Below are 24,047 nucleotides of genomic sequence, written 5' to 3' on the forward strand. Positions count from 1 at the left end.
GCGGAAGAAGAAAGGGGCATGTGATGATTTTCATTTTAGTACTTAAGCAAATATTAGCACCATAGAATTTCAAAAAAATTTCATTTGATTTCAATCCTTCCAAGTCTCTGAAATCAGGTGGGCAGACATATTTTGCTGGACTAGCAGAGTTCGAGCATTTTCTTGAACCACTGCAACACTAGCTTCGGCGCAGTTTAATCCTTGGCCACCTTCAACGTGTTCATTGGTAAGTACCCGATCAGAAGTTTCTTCAGTAACAACAATATAAGCATCGTGGACCAAGTTTTCTTGATTCGAGTTTGCCATTGGTATCGGCAACCAACTCATTAGTCTTTTCAACCATAAACATAGTATGATCATGAATTCTCTTTAATTTGTTTGAGTCCAAGTCCAATCCATCATCAAATGTAGGCTTTGTTGTGTTTTCTCAATAGATTTAAGTTTTTCGAGGTTTGCACAAGCTATTTGATTCCTTGTATTAAGAAGAGTGTAAAGTACTTGTTTCGGCTCGAAACAGGGGTGTAAATTGTAGCATCCTTGTTTTGTTCTCTAGATTTTATGCTTTAGTCAATTAATAAAGTGCTATATTAGTAATTATAGGATGTTAAAACAAGTGTTGAAGATTTAGAGCATGTCCAAGGGCCAGAAAGTGGCGAGGATCTCGCACGCAGATTGTGGTAGGTCGTGCAGAGACTTTCATTGCAGTGAAGTCCACCAATTGTTTCTTTAAAAAAAATTAAAAAAAGTTGAATTCTATGATCGTTCTCAACGATTATTTATTAAAAAAAATGGTGAGGATCTCGCACGCAGATGGTGGAATTTTAATAGAATACACCTAAAAATCTAGAGAATTTATTATTTACAGCAAAATATGATACTAGGTGAATGATTATCGATAATCAAGTCTAGAAATGCAATGTCCCAATTGAGAAAAAAGTTAACCACACGATATCGAACCCAACAATGGAACCATAGACAACTTTGGAAAGAATAAAAATAATTTCTAAAAAACAAACAAGATAATCATTTGAAACATTACTATCATCTAATGTCGAAAACACCTTATGTTCTAGTCATTGATACCGAAAAGCGCCCCAACAATCTCCCCTGGATTTAAGTTCATCTAGATCGAATTGTGCAATAAGAATAGCTTCCTTCTCATCATCAGCACTCTCAACTATTTCTCCAGTGTGTACTATTTAACAGAGAAATATCTATTTTAACAGTGCAACATTATACATATAGCAAAAGAACGAGAAACTGAAAATACCAAGCAAAACAGACACAACTGTTAAAGAATTTTCGCTCATTTCATATTCAGAATGGATAATCTCCTTCCCAATACGAGTTCCTACTAAAGGTACCCGAATAAATGGAATTTTCAAAATCATGAGTAAATTACTAAAGCAAAGATTTAACTACTGAACTAGAGTAAATATAGGTGTAATTCTTATAATGTTAGATTTTTATTAAAACCATGTGACATAAAAATGAGAATACTAATTCAAGGTTCAGAAAGATCAGTCCTTCAATAAACAAGTGCATCTCTTGCTTCTATCTCATCTCGATTTACCCCGTTTTGAGGTAGAATATATTAAATAGGAAACACGATCGATTCGTCTAACTACATTCTTAAATTTGTGTTTGAAACTTACCCCATTAACCCAAGAATGACCACGCATTACCCGCTTCCAGTGATCTTGAGAATACAGGCCCACATCTTCAGATTCAGGACCAATAACTGTGGGATAGAACAATATTTCTGCACCATGAAGCACCATATCTTGAGCTGCCTCTGGAAACCAATGATCCCAGAAAATTCCTGACGAGGAAGGATTCATTCATTAAAAAATAGGCACATCAAGTTTTTGATCTGAAAAAAAAAAAGAAATCTTACCAACTCCAATTTTTGCATATCTAGTTTGGAAGACTTGTTGAGGAAAATCAAAAGTTAAGGATATGCAAGGTGAAACTCAGAGATAAAGAAAGTTTAAATTCATGGTCATTAACCTTGAAACCGATGTCTTATAGATTGGAATAGTATCCCTCTTGGTAGTTTGAGTGAGCGTATTGTTAGCAAATAAAACTTGTGCTATATAATCATATTGAAATTCTCAAGTTTACAAACCTGGGTCGTTTGGGGTTTGAAATTTATGGTAACAGCCTAGCTCAGTTCCATCGGCATCAATGACAACAATCATATTATAATATGTATTATTTGTCTCGTCAAAGATGCCGACTAGTATCACAACTCCCAGTTCTTTCGCCAAATTCTGCATCCTACACATAGGGATGGCAATGGGGAGGGTCGGGGACGGGGATCTCTTCCCCATCCCCGTCCCCGAATTCAAATCTGATCCGCATACCCGCCCCGATCCCCATTAATTCTTATCGAGGATTCCCCATACCCATCCCTGCGGGGATCAAGTCCCCATTCCCACACACATACCCGAATATATATATATATATATATATATATATATATATATATATATATATTTATCTATATTATAAATAAATTTTATTATAATATATATAAATTAGTAAATTTTATTATATAAGAATATAAAAATTATTATTCAATTTTATAATAAAATATCTAAAAAACTACGCTATCATAAACGGATGTATTATATAATGTATAAATATATATAAACGAAATAATAATAATACTTTTAATTTTTATTTTTTAATAATATTTTAGATTTAATAAAATTTGATAATTGAAATATTATTATTATTATTATTATTATTATTATTATTATTATTATTATTATTATTATTATTATTATTATTATTATTATTATTATTATTATTATTATTATTATTATTATTATCGGGGCGGGTTCGGGGATGGGGATAACATCCCCATACCCGCCCCAATATGTTTCGGGGATTTTAAAAAAATCCCCGAACCTGAACCCATATCCGAAAATACTCCCCCAAACCCTCCCCGTTTCGGGTTTTCCCCGCGGGTATTCGAACCCGCGAGAAAAATTTCCATCCCTACTACACATAAACTCTAGATCACTCAAAAGCTCAATATTCATGAAGTTAACACGAAATCTGAAACTGAAAGTATATCATTCTCACCTCAGTAATGTGGGGTGCGGCCTATAAGGCGTATAAGGCATAGGGAAACTTTCTCCTTCCCTTCGTGCTTTAGAAATGTGTCTAGTACATCTAAGAGATTGGATCTATATTAATAAGATTAGATACATCAGATTTTTCAGCTGAATAATAAAATAAATATCAGAAAATAAAAGCACTAACAAGAAAACTGATGTTAAACTTATATAAAAAAAGGCATCCAAATATTAGAGATGATACATGACCTGGAAAAGGATTATATCTACCCCCTTCTGCTGAGCGTCTCTGAAAAATCTGTACCGAAAATAATGGAGTGAATTCACTTTCTATTTTTTTTATAGATAAAAGAATGTGTCTATGGATTTGCACCTTTTGGCAGCATTGACATTGATGAAATTATTATCAGTGCAAGCGAACTGAACTGCTGAGACTGCGATTGTTCTTCTATTCTCCATCATCTTTGCTTTACTTCAGTTTACTTGGAATTAGAAAGGTACTAGACTTTTCTCCTTCAAAAAAGGTAAAATTCAAAAAGGTAAAATCAACTAATCAAGTAAACTGTTTCTAACTTCCTCAATCCAATCAAAAAGTAAAACCGTTTCTAACAAGAGAAAGATGCGTACAACGCATCATCTTCCTCAATCCAATCAAATAGTAAACCATCATTTCTCAAAACAATTGCAATTTCATACATTTATTAATATTATTATTTAATCTAAGATATACCGCACCTCAATTTGTGAGCAGTTCATTCTAACTGCTGAAAAATTCCTTTCATGCTGGCAAAATCAATATTGCAAATACACACACAAGAATCGAAGGAAGAACGAGAATGTGACAGAACTTACAACATTAAACTTGTGTTTCCATTTCTGAAAACAAACATAACTATAATTAAATTTTCAGTTGTTGCTCTCCAATCAATCCTAATACTTCAAATTCTTAAATTTGCAGTTGTTGCTTTCTTCATGACAATAATTTCACTCTCGAAATCAATCAATCCTAATACTTCAACTTCTTAATAAGTCCAGAGATCAGAGACAATGTAAAGTTAGAAAAGTCATTAGAAAAAGAATTGCAAAAGCAAAGTCCATACAAAAAAAAATTAAGGGTTTCTCAATTCAATTTAAGTTCAACATTAAATAAGGATCGAAGTTTAGACCGCTCACATTAAATAAAGAGATTGTGAATAAACATCCAATAAACAAATAATCTATTCTGATTTGAGGCTAATAACAATCAAACTAAGGCTAAGGTTTCGTGCATTCAATGTCCTCTCAAAATGTGATCATCCCACATCAATAAAATATTACTCATATTTGATTCAAATCATTCATCACTAGCAATAATCGGACATAAAAATTTAAGAAAGTAATTGATGTTTTTTTAGCATCCAGTTTGTTCATATGTTGTTTTGTGTAATCATTTATTATCCTCACTTAGATCATTGGTTTAATGATATATTTTTACTATCTTAGAATAAATGTACCCCTTAAAAGAACTTGTCATTTTGATGAATATCGAAATTTACTCTTTACCATTTCTTCCAAAATATTTATTAATCCAGGTGAAGAGAAGCGGGTCCATGCCTAAATGCAGCTCGAGTGTGAAAAGGGTAAAGAAAAATAAACAAGACACCAAAATTTATAACATATTAATATTTCATTCAAAACGAAATGATTACTCTTGAAGCTGTAAAACCAAGAAGATATGAACACAAAAAAATGTTACAGCAAAATGTAAGTGTATTCTAAAGATTTATAGATAGACCAGTAAAAATTCAGGATCAAAAAAGCTCGAACACGAGGCTTACCCCTTGCAAATGGTGTCAAATTGAAGCTTAAATCCAGGGCTTCAAATCCAGTGACAACGGAAGGAGAGACCTAAAATTTAAATCCATAATATATAAATAACGGTGCAAGATAATCGAAAGTAAGCCTGAAAACGAGTTTAAAAGATTCAATACTTGAAGTTTAGATGATATGGAACCAAACAGAAACTATATCGCAGCGGTGGCATGGCGGAGAAGCTCCAAACATAGCTGAAACGCAGGTACTGGTTCAGTCTAGTTCCTTAACTCGAATCCAATCTAAAATACCTCGAATTAATTGATTACATCTCAACAACTCGAAGAATCAGATCTCGCCGCGAACAGAACGCGATTTGGGCAGAAAAAACCATCAAAACCACCGATCCATGGCTCAAATCGAATCTACGGATGTAAGGAAGAAAATAGGATCGAAGTTTCGACCGCGGATGAAAGAGATATGAGCCCAAATTGTAGAACCCGGTATTTTTGATACGTAAATTTGCATGCATAATTAGGAATTTTAATTATTTGAATTTTAGAAATATGGGTTAAATATTATTTTTGTGTTATTATGTGTATTATGTGCATAATTTAAAGTTATTTTAGTATTTAACCCATAATATTTGAATTTAGGAATTTTTGAGTAAATGATTTATTTTATCGCGTAGACGGAACCGTGGACGGACGAGATACCAACTTTTGAGCCAAAAATATTTTATGAGATTTTATGAGACTTAAAAATAATATTTTATGTTATTTTGTCAAGAAAATTTTAGTATTTAATTATATAGTTATTTAAGGGTTGATTTTTTTAGCCAAAATAAGTCATTTTAATGATTTTTATTAATTTTTAAAATTTGCCTATTTATTTATTTCGGGATTTTGGTCTATTTATCAGATTGGTAGGTATTTTAAGAGTTTAAAATTTTAAGTTTATGGTATATTATCTTCCTAAATAAATTATATTAGTTATTATCCTAATCTACCCAAAAATACACCCAAAATCTCTCCCTACCCTACGCTCAAACCCCATCAGTTGCCAACCCCATCTCCTCCACCTCCTCCCTCACATTTTTCAGCAGATAGCAGCCTCCATAGCCGAGTTCTTCAAGGATTATTCAAGTTCTTGGCCCGTTCGTCCTCCCGGAGCCCCGTATACGCATAAATCTTCGTTATAATTAACAAGGCATGTTTAATTCTTCCTTTCAACACCATATAAGCTATGTACACTTTTTCTGTCAGTTTCGTTATGTTTTGCACTGATCTTTGTGATTTCATAAGAGATTGTTGGATTTTTATTGAAGAGTAACCTCACGTTTTCCATGTTGTATGTCATTGTCTCACGTTTTCTTCAACATGGGTTGTGCATGGCTGCTGGTTCAAGCTTCATGGGTGTGTGAGGGTCCTAAGAGGCTAGTGGGTTGGCCGGTTTGAGGCTGGCTCGATCGGATTCAGGGCTGGTGCAGCAAGGGACTCGATGGTGCACAGTTTAGGGTTCTTTGGAAGGATGGATCGGTCAGGGGCTAGGGGTCATGGCTGGGTCTGAACCATGGCAGGTTAGAACCGCCTAGACGTGGGAAACGTTTGGGCGGTGTTGCTCCGGCCAGGGGCGGCCGGAGCAGGGTGGCAGCAGCCATGGAATGGCTGCTGCTCGCGGCCAAGAAGAGGTAAGGGAAGGGGGTTCGGGTTTTGAGCTGGGGGATGGGCTGGGCCAGGGCTGGGTGGTCCGGGTCGGGTCTGGGGTATCATGGGTCGGGCCATTAGGGTTTGGGTTTGGGTTCGGTGGGCCGGGCTCAGGTATTTTAATTTTTAAGTAATTAAGAGTTTAAGTGATTTTTGGGCCAATTTAATGTTTAGAAAATTATTTGGGCCCCCAAATAATTTTATTTGGGTCTTAAATAATTTATTTAAGTTAGCCCAATGATTTTTATGGGCTTGGGAGCCCATGAAAATTTTTGGGCCAGTCCAGAGATTTATTGAGTTTAATTAAGTTAAGGGGCTTAAATATTTTTATTTAGGCCCAGTTAAGTTTAATTAAGTTATTTGGGCTAAAATATGATTTTTGGGCTTAGCTTAAGTTAATGGGCTTAAATATTTTTATTTAGGCCCATTTATGATTAATGGCTTTTAATTAAGAATTTATTTGCTATTGGGCTTTTATTTAAGTTTAATGGGCTTAGAGTGAGTGATCAGCAGTCTGCACCAACCCATGAAAATTAATTAAGTCCGAAATATATATTTAATTATTTTTATGCATGAATTTTATTTTAAGTATAAGTATATTTATTATGAAAATTAATTAAATATATATTACGGACATATTTTTTAGTGCATGCATACATGAAATACTTTATGATGAATTAATGATTAAGAATTGGGCATGAAAAATATTTTTATGGAAATTGAAGTGGTGTGACAGCACAGAGGTGGTTTACCACCGACACAGAGGTAGTTTTACTACCGGCATAGAAGTGGTTTTACCACTGGCACAGAGATAGTTTACTACCAGCATAGAGGTGATTAATCACCGCCACGTACGATGGTTCCTAGACTGATCAGTCGGCACAGTTAGTAGTCACATTCATGGATATGACCATACTCAGTTTTTATGATTATGACATGCTCAATTGTGTTATGTATGATTAGTTATGATGTATGTATGATGATCATAGTTAGGGCTAGCAAGAATTCATGGTGCATTATTTTACGAGCATGCATGCATACTCATGATGATTATATGTACTAGTATGATTATGTGATGCATTATTTTAACCCTTGTTACAAAGGTTTAGACATGTTGAGCCCCTAGACTCACTACACTTATATGGTGCAGGTGAGTACGATGATTCTTATGTTGCTCCTACTGGTGGCGAGGACGTATGAGTGAGCATGACAGTGGCCCCGTGACCGTCGCATTGAGTTTTTGCATGTTTGAATACTTTCAAGAATTTTTAAAACATGTTTCTTATTTTCAGTTTTCGCATTCGAGATTTGTGTATTTTTACTTAGATATTATTATTATCATTTTATTCAGCACGACGTGAGATTTTCAGTGGCTTAATGCTATTATTTACTTAAGCTTTTATTTTAAGAATTTTATTTATTAGCAGTATTTAATGTTTATACATATATGTATGGGCGTAAATGTATATTTATAAAAAAAAAAAAGTTTTCCGCATTTATTAGTAGTAGGCATTTCACAAATACTGCAGCTGCGCGAGGGAGACGAGAGTGATGGTTTGGTTCTTGAATTCGTATGACTTGATGTTTGTGTTCTTGAATTCGTATGCCGTTATATATCGAAGCTGGATTGAAAATGAACTAAGGAATGAACTTGTTATGATGTCCAGCTTACATTTGATATATTTAGCTGCTGATATGATGAATTGAATGATGAATTCAGCTAATATAAGTGATACGAATGATTGAATTGATTAGAAATGAATTTGGTACCGAGTCGGTTCCCGATTTTCAATCGCTACAATACCGGTTGATGTTTTAGGATCAGTTTTGATAACCAAAGATTGAATTGAGATGTGAGTGAAATGTTAGCGATGATATAGCATTTTTATTTCTCAGTTTCAGTCACGTTTGAAAGATGAACGATGCAAGACTCCAAGTTATATCGAATAAGAAAAAGTTGAAGTTTGAAATGATGTTGATTGAATCTATATTGATGAGTTTGATTCAATTCTGAAATGATTGAATAGAATGAGGTTTGATTTGCATGTTTTTGATGATATGTTTCAGAGTTTAATAGGAGACTATTGACTCAAGAACCTCAACTTGAAACCGAAGAAGAAGTGATCAAGATGGAAGCGAATGTGAGTGAAGATGATTGATGTTTGAATGATCAGATTCTTGTAGGCGTTGTTGTTGTACTTCCTATTCAGATGTGGAACATCTTCAACTCGAGAATGAAAGGTATAATGACGACATCGCGAGTCAGGGACTGTGAAACTCAAGAACGACTATTCTTGAGTTATCCCGAACAAATCACATACTTGTTTAAGTACTTGTTCTTGAGGTAGAACTTATGTTATTGTTGATCCATCACAGGTAGTGGATCTTTATTGCTTTTGATATGATTGTATATTGAGTTGATTCTATGCCAAGGTTGCGGTTAACCTTATTTGCGAGTCGTTTATGAACTCGTTAGATGGATATCCATGTCAAGATCGTTTACGAATCTTGATGGCAATGAAGTGATAAGAATCAATTCTTGAGATAAGTGTGCTATATAAATTTAAATTTTGATTTGAAGTTGAGTCGATTTATGCGTTATTTTTACTCTATTCTTGAGTTGATATGTTTAGAGTTGATATGAATTTATTTAATGCATTTATATGTCGATTGTACTGAGAATGATTTCTCACCGGAGTTTATCCGGCTGTTGCTTTGTTTTGTATGTGTGCATTGCAACAGGTGGGGCAGGAGCTTGGTTGAGAGAACATTGATAGCTCGGGAGAGAGATGTAGCAAGTGTGGACTCGGGTTAAGTTGAAGAATGGTAGTAAATAGCATTGAACTTGACATTGAAATCTTGTTTAGAAGCTCACTATTGAGAGTTAGTGTAGCTTGTTGATTTATGTATTTTATGCTATTCATTGGATGTATTAAATTGTATGAGTTGATAATAGGAACTGGGTATATGAATGTAGGCATGTTCTCAGATTTTATAACATGCTTAGAATTGATTTGGATGATGATATATACCTTGTATTAAAGTTTTGACAGCAATAGATCAGCAAACAGAATTCTGCAATTTTCTGAAGAAGATAGCTCGCTCGATCGGGTGATTATCACCGATCGAGCGAGGCTTGCTTTGTTGGGCAAAATAGATGATTTTTCTTGCTCGCTCGATCGGCTGCTTTTGACCGATCGAGCGAGGCCAATATATGTACAGACCCGAGACTTTTGTTTTGATGCTCGCTCGATCGGATGATTTTAACCGATCGAGCGAGGCTCTGGATTTTAAAATTTTTTTTTTCTACTCTTGATGTATTATTCTTTAATTGTTTGATTAATTGTTTAATTAATCATTAGTTGCCCTAAAACGAGATTAGCAACCCAAGGTCCCCACAGAAACCTTCTCTTCGTGCTTGGAAAATGTGTCCAATAAGTTGATATCTAAGAGATTGGATCTATATTAATAAGATTAGATCTATCATATTTGTAGAAAAAATTTCTACGTACCATCCTTTTTAAATCATAACTGCATAATCTTAAAATAAATAGCAGATATAAAAGAAAGTAAATGAACGATCCGCGAAGAAAAAATATGAGAGGTGTGCTAACATTTGTGATAGGAAAACTAATACTAACTCATTCCCCATAATGATAACTAAGAAAAATAACACTACAAAAAATTTGATGTTAAACCAATATATCAAAGAACAAGAAATTAAAAAAAAAAGTTACTAAATGCTTTCTATAGTACCCATTAGAGATGATACATGACCTAAAAAAAGATTACATTTGCCCTCTTCTGCCGAGCTTCTCTGACCAATCTGCACCGAAAACAATCGAGTTACTTCACTTTATTTTTTTAAAAGATAAAACAATGTTTCTATCTATTTGCACCTTTCAGCAGCATTGACATTGGTGAAATTATCTTTAGTGCAAGCAAACTGAACTGCTGAGACTGCGACTGTTCTTCTTTGCTCCATCTTGCTTTGTCTTCAAGTTACTTTGGGTTTTAACGCTACTAAATTGCTCTTCTTAAAAAAAATCAATCAAATAAACCGTTTCTAAATCACGATTTTTGTTATTTGGAAGTTTTAGAATGACTATTTTCATTATTTTTTTAATAAAAAAAAAGCTTTCATTATTTGGTCATTATTATAATTAAACATTTTTTCTTTGTTTTTACAAATTAAACATTTTCCTTTTTGATAGTAAGTGCAATCCTATTACGAGCTAAAATCAGGGTTTAAGATATATAGAAATGCTACATCGTACCCCCAAGTGCGAGGGAATAATGGGCACCAACTGACCTCATTTTTTTTTTTTTTTTAAACAAAAATTGCGCCCAAAAATTCTCCAATCATCACTCATTCACGTTCCATCATCACATATGCACGTTCACATTAACTCCTAATTCTCCTACTCCCTCTATTTTATGCTACAACCCATGGTGAATAAGCATATTATTATCTAAACAATCATATTTGAGAAAATTCAATTTTATGTGATAATAGGATATTTAGATAGGGTATAGGTATCCATCTTCCGATGGGTTTGAGTATAGGATGAAAGTTGAATACCTTAGGGGGATGGGGATGTGGACAGAGGTATGAAATCCTAACCGAACCCGAACCATTGCCGTTCCTACTCAAACTACCTCCGAAATCCATTGATACCAACAAATTCTTGAAGAATAAAGAGGAATCATCTTTATATTCCAGTTGAAAGATGAAAAAAGAGGCGTAACAAATTTTTGATCTTGGAAAAAAAATATTACCAACTCCAAATTTTACAAATCTAGTTTGGAATATCTGTTGAGGAAAATCAAAAGTTAAGGATAGGCGATCAAGGCATTGGTAAAACTCGGAGAGAAAGAAACTTTAGATTCATTGTCATTAACCTTGAAACCGGTGCCCTCTAGATTGAAGTAGTATCCCTCTCGGTAGCCTGAGTGAGCATATTCTTAGCAAATAAAACTTGTGCTAAATAATCGGTTGGCATTCTGAAGTTTGAAAACCTGGGTCATTTGTGACTTACAAGTTCTGGTAACAGCAAGCTCAGTTCCATCGGCATCAATGACAACAATCATATTATAAAATATATTATTTGTCTCCTCAAAGAGGCCAACTAGTATCAGGACTCCTAGTTCTTCAACCAAATTATGAAGCCTACACATAAACTCTAGATCTCTCGAGGGAGCATAATATTCATGAAAAAGTTAATACACGACACCAGAAACTTGAAGTACATCATTCTTAGCTATGTAATGTGGGGTGCGGCCCATAAGACTTACAAGGCATAGAGAAACTTTCTCTTGGTGCTTGACAAATGTATCTAATACGTTGATATCTAAGAGATTGGATCTATATTATTAAGATTAGATTTATAATATTTATAAAAATAATTTCGATGTACCATCTTTTTTAAATCGTAACTGTAGAATCGTAAAATAAATAGTATTTAGAAAAGAAGGTAAATGAACGATCCAAGAAGAAAAGTATCAGAGGCACGCTAACATTTGTGACCAAAAAACTTCAACTTAAATCCTTCCCCATAATGACAACTTTGACAAGAAAAACACTAAAAATAAAAATTTGATGTTAAACCCATAAATCAAAGATCAAAACATAAATAAGAAAAGGTTATTCATTACTTTCGAGTGTGTCCATTAGAGATGATACATGACCTGACAAAGGATTATATTTGCACCATTCTGCTGAGCTTCTCTGGCCAATTTGCACCGAAAAACAAATTGAGTGACCTCATTTTCTCTCTTTTTATTAAAAAAAACATAAAACAATGTTTCTATCGTTTTGTACCATTAGAAGCATTGGCATTGACAAATTATCATCAGTGCAAGCGAACTGTAATGCTAAGACTACGACTCTTCTTCATTGCTCCAACATCTTTCTTTGTCTTCAAGTTACTCTGTTTTGAACGCTATTAAAGTGCTTTTATTCTTAAAAAAAAGTCAATCAAATAAACCGTTTCTAAATTACCCTTTTTGTTATTTGGATTTTTTAGAATTACACTTTTCCTTATTTGGTTTTTTTTAATAGAAAATAACGCTATTCATTATTTTTTTATTATAGATATTATTAAATATTTTTTTCCTGTCTCTCTCTTCACAAATTAAACATTTTCTTTTCGATAATAAGTACAATTCTATTACGAGCTAAAATCAAGGATTAAGATATATAGAAATGTTACCCCATACCAGGGTGATGGGAAACAATGGGTATCGGCCCATTTGGCGCCACATTATTTTTTATTTCTTTTTTTTTTAAACGAAAATTGGGCCCAAAAATTCACCCATCAAACACCAATTCACCTTCTCTCATCACCTTGCATATTCACATTAACTCCTCCACGCCCCTCTCTTTTACGCTAAATCCATGGTGAATAAACATAGTTTTATCTAAACAATCAAATTTGAAAAAAAAAATCGAATTCTATGTGATAATAAGATATTTGGATAAGGTATGAGTATTCATCCTATGATGGGTATGGGGATGGGAGTTGAAACTCGGGGAATGGAGTTGGGTATGATGTAGTTATAATTAATGGGGATGTGTACGGAGATATGAAATCCTACCCGAACCCTACCCATTGTCATCTCTACTCAAGCTGCCTCTGGAAACCACTGATACCAACAAATTCTTGACGAAGAAGGAGGAATCATCTTTAGCTTCCAGTTGAAAGATGAAAAATAGGCGCAAAAAAGTTTTTTGACTTGGGAAAAAAAATCTTACCAACCCAAATTTTTTCAAATCTAGTTTGGAATACCTATTGAGAAAATAAATATTTTAAGGATAGGCGGTCCAGACTGACACCACTATTTGTGAGCAGTTCATCCTCAATGCTAAAAATTTTCTTTAATGCTTATTAATCAGTGTTACAAATTTTAAGTCCGTGTTTCCAATTCTTATAACACACATCACTAGAAATGGAATTTACTGTTGTTGCTTTCTTCATAAATTGGGAAATATAATTAATCCAAAGTACAAAAAACTCTCATCTTTCACTCAATATTCAAAAGAGATAAGAAAAAACAATATTGCATTTATACAAATTGACTAAAATCGCTAACACATTGAATCAAACAAGAGTGGCAAAAGGAGATGGTGAAACTGAAATGACCGAAAAATTAGGAAAAACAAAGACGACGTGTGGAAAGAAATAGCTTAAACAAGATAAATCCCAACAACTAAATTCATTGGCCCTTATAACAAATTGATTTTTATTTAAAATTCAAAATCGGTTTATTCAGTTTAATCAATTTTTTATGGAACAAACCGAATAAACTAGTTTAGACAAATTTTTAAAAATAAAAACCAAAAGTTTGAATTAATCAAACCAAAATTTTGAATTGTATCAGTTTGATATGATTGTTTCGGTTTAACCGAATTTTTGCTTACCCCTAGTTTATATAAACGATCAAATTTGAAAAAAAAAATCCAATTGTATGTGATAATATGGGTAGGGTATGAGTATTCATCCTACGATAGGCATGGGGATGAGATGAAAGTTGAAAATCGAAGGGGATGAAGATATGTATGGGGTATATATAATAAAATGGGGATAAGGACGGAGGTATGAAATCATACCCAAACACGACTCATTGTCATCCCTACTCGAGCTGCTTCTGGATACCACTGATACCAACAAATTCCTGAAAAATAAGGTGGAATCATATTTAGCTTCCATTTAAAAGATGAAAAAATTGGCGCAACAAATTTTTGACCTTGGAAAAAAAATCTTACCAACCCCAATTTTTGCTAATCTAGTTTGGAATACCTGTTGAGGAAAAATAAAAGTTAAGGATGGGCGATACATGCCAGGGTAAAACTCAGATAGAAAGAAATTTTAGGTTAATGGTCTTTGACCTTGAAACCTGTTTCCTCTATATTGAAGTTGTATCCCTCTTGGTAGCCTGAGTGAGCATTTATTAGCAAATAAAACTTGTGCTCAATACTCGAATGACATTCTGAAGTTTGCAAACCTTGGTCATCTGTGACTTGTGATATCTGGTAACAGCCAAGCTCAGTTTCATCGTCATCATTGACAACAACCATATTATAATATGTATTATTGTCTCCTCAAACAGACAAACTAGTATCAGGACTCCCAGTTTCTACTAACTCCTTCCCCATAATGATAACTAAGAAAGAAAGACACTAACAAAAAAAATATTTTATGTTAAACTCATATATCAAAGATCAAAACAATAAGAAGAAAAAGTTACTAAATGCTTTCAAGTGTGACCATTAGAGATGATACATGACATGAAAAAGAATTACATTTGCTCCTTTCAGCATAGCTTATTTGACCAATCTACACTGAAAACAATCGAGTGCCTTAACTCACACTCTCTCTCTCTCTCTCTCTCTCTCTCTCTCTCTCTCTCTCTCTCTCTCTCCCCCTCTTTTTTAAAGAAAAAACAATGTTTCTATCGATCTGTGCCTTTCGACATCATTTGAAATAGTGAAATTATCGTCAGTGCAAGCGAACTGAACTGCTGATACTGCGATTGTTCTTCTTTGCTCCATCATCTTGCTTTGTCTTCAATTACTCTGGTTTTGAACGCAACTAAACTGCTCTTCTTAAAAAAAAAAAAATTTAACTGATAAGTGAATTTTGTATGCATTATTTCATGTTATTTTTATGTCTATTTTGTGTGCATTCATATTGTTTTATGTGTGTGTTTATGTGTTTTAGTTTATGTGTGTGTATTTCACTTCTCGGGTTAATTTTGTAGGAAAATGAATTGTTGAAGAGTGAATTACAAAGCAGCTTTGTTCAAAAAATGAAATTTAATTTTAGAGAGATCCAAATCCGATCTCCACCATTCAGAATAAATTTCAAGAAGTTTTGAAGCTGCTATCCAAATTTCAGATCAATCCGACAGCTGGAACTCAAGATATGAATTTTTCAAATTTGTCGCTCAGAGCAGGTTGAAAGTTGCGCTGATGGTGAGTGTTGTAGGGCGATTGCACTTGAGTTTAGCGCTAGGTAGAGTGCTATCGCGCATGGGAATAGTGAGTTTAGCGCCTAAAGCTGCCCTATCGCGCAAGGATCTATGATGTGTTATTTTTTTCGGGCAGAAACATGCTCGCTCGAGCGAGCGAGACGAGAGCAGAAATCCTCGGAACAGAGATTCTCTCGCTCGAGCGAGAGGTTGTGCTCACTCGAGCGAGATGTCGGAAATCAGAAAAAATCAGAATTTTGGAAATTGAAAAGTCTTATTTGACGGGCTTTTAAACACATATAAAAGGGAGTTTGAAGACCACAGAGAGGGGATTATTCACGCACAACGCAGACGCAAGAGGGCGGCTTCAAAGCTTGGGAGAAGATTTCTACACTTTTTCTTCTTCTGTTCTTCTTTATTTTTATTTATTGAATTATAATTTCAATTATTGAGTAGTTTGTTTTCAACCAAGACGACGTGATTGGACCGAACAAATTTATGTAGAAAACTTGGATGTTTGTTTGGGATTTTTCAGACTTGATTTTATTTTATTGATTGTCAGATTTATATTTGTCTTGTGAATAGCCTGATCAACTGTTTGCTTGCATGTTAATTGATTCCAAGTCGACAGAGGAGGTATTGATTTCGATCACTCTGATAATTAACATATTGTAAAACCGACTAGAAATAGAATTCTGTTTCAGTGTGAGGTTTGGGTGTAAACTGAATTTTCATAAATATTTAATGCATTCAAATTTGATTAGAATTACGAAAGATTAATCCGTCAATATTTGAGTAGGTTTGATTGTTCTAGAAATAGACCTTTGAACAAAATATGAGAATTCCCGTGGTCTAAGATTAAATCTGAGTCCTAAATAAACTACATGTTACATGATTTGTTTGGTACCTACGTGTGTCTTGGTTGTATCTTTTTAATTATTTTTATCGTCAGTTATTTTAATTCTTATTTTTTTAGAAGTTTTTATTTTATTTTCTTATTTTATTTAAATCAAATTGATTTTTATGATTTTGTCTAGATTAAGCTAAATAATTAATTCTTGAGAATTGACTGCAGTCCCTGTGGGATCAATACTTGTTGTGACGACCCGGTTCTTAATCTCTCAAATCATAAAATTAATCCAAGATCATGAATTAAAGATAAGCAATCAACAAGCATCCGAAGCTGCAAAGATTTTTTTTTTTTTTTTATAACTTGGGCCGCGCTCGAGCGGCTGAAAAGCGCCGCTCGGGCGCGCCCTGCTTGATTCCAAACAGAACACTCTGCCCTGGGCTACGCTCGGGCTGCTGTTTTCTGCAGCTCGGGCGCTACCCTGGGCAGATTCTTGCCCAAGAATTGCAGCTTATTCTTGCTTTGAATAATTGCTTCCCAACTTGATCCTTTGATAATAAAACATGCACAAGATAAAGATCAAGTTCTAGACATGTTAAATCAAGTCCAATAAGCATCATCATATTCTAAGAAACATTAACAAGGCAATAACATAAAATACAACATGTCATTGCAAAGGAAAACACCACAAGATCAAGTGTGATTACAAGTTCAAGGAGCATACATTCTAGACTAAAGTTCAAGTCTAGTTCTATACAAGCATAGTCCTTGAAACTAACATAACATAACAGCAACTTCAAATGTACACCGGATCATCACTCTAATCTCTCAATATCTGTTCTTCAAGCTCATCTCTGCCCTGTTCCCGAACCACCTGTTATCATGCACACATACAAACACGACAACAGCCGGATATCTCCGGTGAGAAATACATTTCCCAGTATAAGCAACATATAGCATGCTATCAAGTTCAAGTATAATCACTATCATAATTAAGTCATAAAATATTCATGAACAACAATACATGCTATAATTCAAAGCATAAAACAAAGGCATGCTATAAATCAAAGCATAACACAAAAACATGCTATAATCAAAGCATAACATATTCATCAATACAAAGTCATCTATCAAATCTAAGTAGTGTCTTAGTCTTGACTCTACCTTCTTTGTATTGACATTTTGATCTTGACTCTTAGTCTTAACTCTAGACCAAGACTTGACTATTTTCTCAACTCTCATCTAGGGATCCCGGTTTGAATAAGAACGTAACAAATCTCCCACCTACTCTCCCATTCGAGGTGGCGGTACGTTCTTATTCCCGAACTTCGGTCCACTATATCGATCTTCGGTCATAGGAGTCGATCTACTCCTATGCACATCGATACAAGTCCAAACATTCAGTAATTTGGCACATCAGCCATCCTAAGACATGGCACATCCGCCTTCAACTCTTAAAGATCTAGTGGCTTATCAAGATGCAACCAATTCTAGAAGCATTAATCTAATTCACCTACAAGAGACAAGCTAATCTAGCAAGGAAAGGCAATAGACTTATCTATCTATGCCATCATCTATCTCATACAAATTCATCTATCAATAAACAATCAAGAACATATATCTATGGACTTGAAAATAAATCAATTCCAACAAGAACAAATAAGTATGTGGTTTGGGGAAACTCAAGTCAAATCTAACTCGAGTTATATATCCCGTAGTTTGATGTTGGTTTATACCTTTCTTGTCTTGGTTTCAAGCTCTTCAAGGCTATCAAAATCTGTTCCCAAATCTGGTCAAGCCATACAACAAAACCTTGTGTCAAAAATCTGCTCAAACACTACTTGATTTTCAAGGCTCAACTTCATAAATCTTGACCCAATTCAATCCCGGTTCGAAGCTGAAGGTTCGAGTTCGATATCCCCTGTTTTCAAAAATCAAAACACAGCAAAAAAATAACTCATAATATCAGCAAGAACTCACTTCATCCACAGTTCCATCATAATCCATCAAAACAGTTTCAAATTCTATACCGGCGGAGTAACGGTACAAAATCGGTAACCGAAACTAAATTCTATCAACTCTAACATTCAAATCAACTTCATAAACACTTCCTACCAGCTTATACCACTCAAATATCAGTAATTCATCAAGTAATAATTTCGAAATAATGGCTGGACATTCATATAGAAAGCGATACGACATCCGTTCCTCAACCCGACTTCAATATAACACAACATAGAAGTTCAACAACATCAATTCATAATCACATCTGATCTCTGCCATTTTCGAATTCTTAAACCATGATGAAAGATACAAAAACTTACATCAAATAGAAGGCCTCGTTGCAAGGATTCCAAAACACTTTTCGGAATCGAAATCGGATAATCGGATCAACAGATACGGCAATTTGAAAATCAAAATTAGAGCTCGATTTTCTGTTCAAATTTCTGAAAGTGTCCTCCTACATACACGTAGACATGATGATAATACATTACAAATCTGATAACCTCAATAATAATTGCAATGTAGCCCCTCAAATCTTCAATAATTGCAATTTGGTCCTCAGCCTTTAATCTAATTCAATTTCAATCCTAAATAATTTAAGAATATTAGAATTTAAATCAAAACTCTAAATATTCCTAAATTAAATATACTCGAATTAAAATTAAATAATTCTCGGATTAATTCAATTAATCCCGGGCGTTACAACTCTCAGTCCACTTTACTATTACTTGACCTGGTACGCTTGCCAGTAGATTTATATCACACCGATTTAGCCGGTCATTAACCAAGCAAAAAATTTCGGAATCATGATTTTTGTTATTTGGAATTTTTAGAATGACGATTTTCATTATTTGGTTTTTAAAATAAAAACGCTTTTAGAAATGTAATCTCGTAACCCAGAGTGCGGGAAAACAATGGGCACCACCCATGTTGGAGCCACCTCATGTTTTTATTTATTTATTTATTATTTTTGAAAACAAAAATTGGGCCCAAAACTTAGCCAAACATCACTTATTCATCTTCTCTCATCACCTGTGCAAGTTCACATTAACTTCTCCACCTCCCACTCTATGCAACAACTCATGGTCATCAAGCATAATTTTAAGTAAACAATCAAAATTTAAAGATTTCAATTTTATATGGGAATAGGATATTTGCGTTGGGCTTGGGTATTCATCCTACAATAGGCATGAGATGAAAGTTGAAGCTCGACAGGGATGAAAATGGGTATTGAGTAGATATAATAAATGGGGATGGTGACGGGGATGGGGACGGAGATATGAAATCATACCCAAACCCGAGTCACTGTCATCCCTACTCAAGCTGCCTCTGGATACCACTGAAACCAACAAATTCCTGAATACGAAGGAGGAATCATCTTTAGCTTCCATTTGAAAGATGAAAAAAATAGGCACGACAAATTTTTGACCAGGTAGAAATTCATAGAGAAAGAAACTTTAGATTCATGGTCTTTAACCTTGAAACCGGTGTCCTCTATATTGAAGTTGTATCCCTCTTGGTAGCCCGAGTGGCATATTTTTAGCAAATAAAACTTGTGCTCAATAATTGGATGACATTCTGAAGTTTGCAAACTTTGGTCATTTGTGACTTGCAGTTTCTGGTATCAGCAAAGCTCAGTTTCATCGCCATCAATGGCACAATCATATTATAATTTGTATTATTTGTATTCTCAAAGAGGCCAACTAGTATCAGGACTCCCAGTTTCTACTAATTCATTCCCCATAATGATAACAAAGAATGAAAAACGCTAACATAAAATTTTGATGTTAAACCCATATATCAAAAATCAAAACAGTAAGAAGAAAAGGTTACTAAATGATTTCGAGTGTGCCACCTTTTGTTTTTCATTTTTTTTTCTATTTTTCAAAAAAAACAAATTGGGCCCAAAAATTCGCCATTGACCTATTCTCCTTCTCTTATCATCTATGCACGTTCACATTAACTCCATCTCCCACTCTTTTACGCAACAACCCATTATGAATAAGCATAATTTTAACTAAACAATCAAATTTGAAAAATTTCAATTTTAGGTGGGAATAGGATATTTGGTTAGGGTTTAGAAATTCATCCTATGATAGGCATGAGGATGGAATAAAAGTAGAAACTCGACGGGGATGAAGATGTGTATGAGCTAGATATAATAAATGGGGATAGGATGGGGACGGAGGTATGAAATCATACCCGAAACCGACCCACTGCCATCCCTACTCAAGTTGCCTTTGGATACCACTGAAACCAACCAATTCCTGAATACAAAGGAGGAATCAACTTTAACTTCTAGTTGAAAGATGAAAAAAGAGACGAAACAAATTTTTGATCCGATAAAAACTCATAGCGAAAGAAACTTTATATTCATGGTTTTAAACCTTGAAATCAGTGTCCTCTATATTTAAGTTGTATCCCTCTTTGTAGCCCGAGAGACGTATTCTTATCAAATAAAACTTGTGCTCAATAATCGGATGACATTCTGAAGTTTGCAAACCTTGGTCATTTGTGACTTGCGATTTCTGGTATCAGCTAAGCTCAGTTTCATCGGCATCAATGACAACAATCATATTATAATATGTATTATCGGTCTTCTCAAAGAGTCCAACTAGTATAAGGACTCCCAGTTTCTACTAAATCATTACCCATAATGATAACTAAGAAAAAAAACGCTAACAAAAAAATTTGATGTTAAACCCATATATCAAATATCAAAACACTAAGAAGAAAAGGTTACTAAATGCTTTCGAGTGTGACAATTAGAGATGATACATGAATTGAAAAAGGATTATATTTTTCCCCTTTTTGCTGAGCTTCTCTGACCAATCTATACCGAAAACAATCGAGTGACTTTACTTTCTCTCTCTTTTTTTAAGATAAAATAATGTTTCTATCGATTTGTACCTTTCGACAACATTGGAATTGGTGAAATTATCTTCAATGCAAGCGAACTGAACTATTGAGACTACAACTATTCTTGTTTGCTCCATCATCTTGCTTTATCTTCAATTACTCTGGATTTGAACGCTACTAAACTGCTCTTCTTTAAAAAAAAATTCAATCAAGTAAACCGTTTCTAAATCATGATTTTTTTATTTGGAATTTTTAGAATGACAATTTTCATCATTTGATATTTTTTTAGAATAAAAAATATTTTCATTATTTGGTTATTATTATTATTATTAAACATTTTTTATTTTTATAGTTTCTTTTACAAATTAAACAATTTCCTTTTTTATATTAAGTGAAATTTTATTACGAAATAAAATCAAGGATTAAGATATATAAAAATGTTACCCCGTATGTCAGGGTGCGGGAAAACAATGGGCACCAGCCTTGTTGGAGACATCTCATTTTCTCTTTCTTTTTTCTTTAAAACAAAAATTGACCCCAAAATTCGCCAATCATCACCTACTCAACTTCCCTCAACACCTATGGGCGTTCAAATTAACTCCTCCCCCTCTCACTCTTGTATGAAACAACCCATGGTGAATAAACATAATTTTAACTAAACAATCAAATTCGAAAAATTTCAATATATGTGGGAATATGATATTTGGGTAGGGTTGGGTATTCATCGTACGATAGGCATGGGGATGCGATGAAAGTTGAAACTCGATGGGAATGAAGATGGGTATGAGATATAATAAATGGGGATGGGGACGGAGGTAAGAAATCATACTCGAACCCGACCCAATGCCATCCGTAATCGAGGTGCCACTGGATACCACGGAAACCAACAAATTACTAAATATGAAGGATGAATCATATTTTGCTTTCAATTGAAAGATGAAAATAAGAAACGAAACAAATTTTTGACCTGGTAAAAACTCATATAGAAAGAAACTTTAGATTTATGGTATTTAACCTTGAAACTGGTGTCCTCTATATTGAAGTTGTATCCCTCTTGGTAGCCCGAGTGGCATATTCTTAGCAAATAAAACTTGTGTTCAATAATCGGATGGCATTCCTAAGTTTGCAAACCTTGGTCATTTGTGGCTTTCAGTTTCTGGTATCATCCGAGCTTAGTTCCATCGGCATCAATGACAACAATCATATTATAATATGTATTATTTGTCTTCTCAAAGAGGCTAACTAGTATCAAGACTCCTAGTTTCTATGAACTCATTCCCCATAATGATAACTAAGAAAGAAGAACGTAGCAAAAAAATTTGATATTAAACCCATATATCAAAAATAAAACACGAAGAAGAAAATATTACTAAATGCTTTCTAGTGTGACCATTATAGATGATGCATGAATTGAAAAAGAATTACATTTGCCCCCTTCTTCTAAGCTTCTCTGACCAATCTACACTGAAAACAATCGAGCGATGAAGATGGGTATGGGATATAATAAATGGGGATGGGGATGGTGATGGGAATGGAGGTATGAAATGCTACACGAACCTGACTAGAGTTGCCTCTGGATACCACTGAAACCAATAAATTCCTGAATACGAAGGAGGAATCATCTTTAGCTTCCATTTGAAATATGAAAAAAATATACGCAACAAATTTTTAACCTGTTAAAAACTCATAGAGAAAGAAACTTTAGATTATGGTCTTTAACATTGAAACAAGTGTCTTCTATATTGAAGTTGCATCCTTCTTGGTATCCCGAGTTGTGTATTCTTAGCAAATAAAACTTGTGTTCAATAATCGGATGTCATTCCGAAGTTTGCAAACCTTGGTCATTTGCGACTTCTGGTTTCTGGTATCATCCAAGCTTTGTTACATCGGCATCAATGACAACAATCATATTATAATATTTATTATTTGTCTCCTCAAAGAGGCCAACTAGTATCAAGACTCTCAATTTCTACGAACTCATTTCCCATAATGATAACTAAGAAAGAAAAACGCTAACAAAAAAATTTGATGGTAAATCCATATATCAAAAATCAAAACACTAAGAAGAAAAGATTACTAAATGCTTTCTAGTGTGACCATTATAGATGATGCATGACTTGAAAAATAATTACATTTGCCCCCTTCTGCTGAGCTTATCTGACCAATCCACACCGAAAACAATCAAGCGATGAAGATGGGTATAGGATATAATAAATGAGGATGGGGATGGGGACGGTGATATGAAATCCTACCCGGACCTGACCCACTGTCATCCCTACTAGAGCTTCCTCTGGATACCACTGAAACCAACAATTGCTGAATACGAAGGAGGAATCATCTTTAGCTTCCATTTGAAAGATGAAAAAAATATACGCAAAAAAATTTTGACATGTTAAAAACTCATAGAGAAAGAAACTTTAGATTAATGGTCTTTAACATTGAAACAGTTGTCCTCTATATTGAAGTTGCATCCCTCTTGGTAGCCCGAGTTGTGTATTCTTAGCAAATAAAACTTGTGTTCAATAATCGGATGACATTCCAAAGTTTGCAAACCTTGGTCATTTGCGAATTCCGGTTTCTGGTATCATCCAAGTTCAGTTTCATCGGCATCAATAACAACAATCATATTATAATATGTATTATTTGTCTCCTCAAAGAGGCCAACTAGTATCAAGACTCCCAAGTTTCCACTAACTCTTCCCCATAATGATAAATAAGTAACAAAAAATTTGATGTTAAACCCATATATCAAAAATCAAAACACTAAGAAGAAAAGACAAC

At 34.2% G+C, this 24,047-nt stretch overlaps 1 protein-coding gene across 1 annotated transcript; it reads right to left on the minus strand.

The window, feature by feature from the left end:
• Positions 1-1,073: 1,073 nt before the first annotated feature.
• Positions 1,074-2,333, minus strand: LOC140890247 (N-carbamoylputrescine amidase-like). The gene is made up of 5 exons (XM_073298007.1): positions 2,129-2,333; positions 1,898-1,930; positions 1,660-1,822; positions 1,271-1,368; positions 1,074-1,195 (listed from the first exon to the last, which is right to left on the minus strand). Exons 1-5 carry the CDS (start codon positions 2,331-2,333, stop codon positions 1,074-1,076), a joined length of 621 nt encoding a protein of 206 aa, XP_073154108.1.
• Positions 2,334-24,047: the final 21,714 nt, after the last annotated feature.

Source organism: Henckelia pumila, chromosome 3, assembly GCF_033568475.1.
Source record: "Henckelia pumila isolate YLH828 chromosome 3, ASM3356847v2, whole genome shotgun sequence".
NCBI lineage: Eukaryota > Viridiplantae > Streptophyta > Magnoliopsida > Lamiales > Gesneriaceae > Henckelia > Henckelia pumila.

Bases quoted from the DNA above. Each gene is read 5' to 3' on its own strand.
- LOC140890247 (XM_073298007.1), bottom strand. From the start codon at position 2,333: ATGGGGAAGAGATCCCCGTCCCCGACCCTCCCCATTGCCATCCCTATG. The intron at 1,931-2,128 runs GTTTGTAAACTT...TTCCTCAACAAG, and splicing joins TCAAACCCCAAACGACCCAG to TCTTCCAAACTAGATATGCA. The intron at 1,196-1,270 runs GTATTTTCAGTT...TCTGTTAAATAG, and splicing joins AGTTGTGTCTGTTTTGCTTG to TACACACTGGAGAAATAGTT.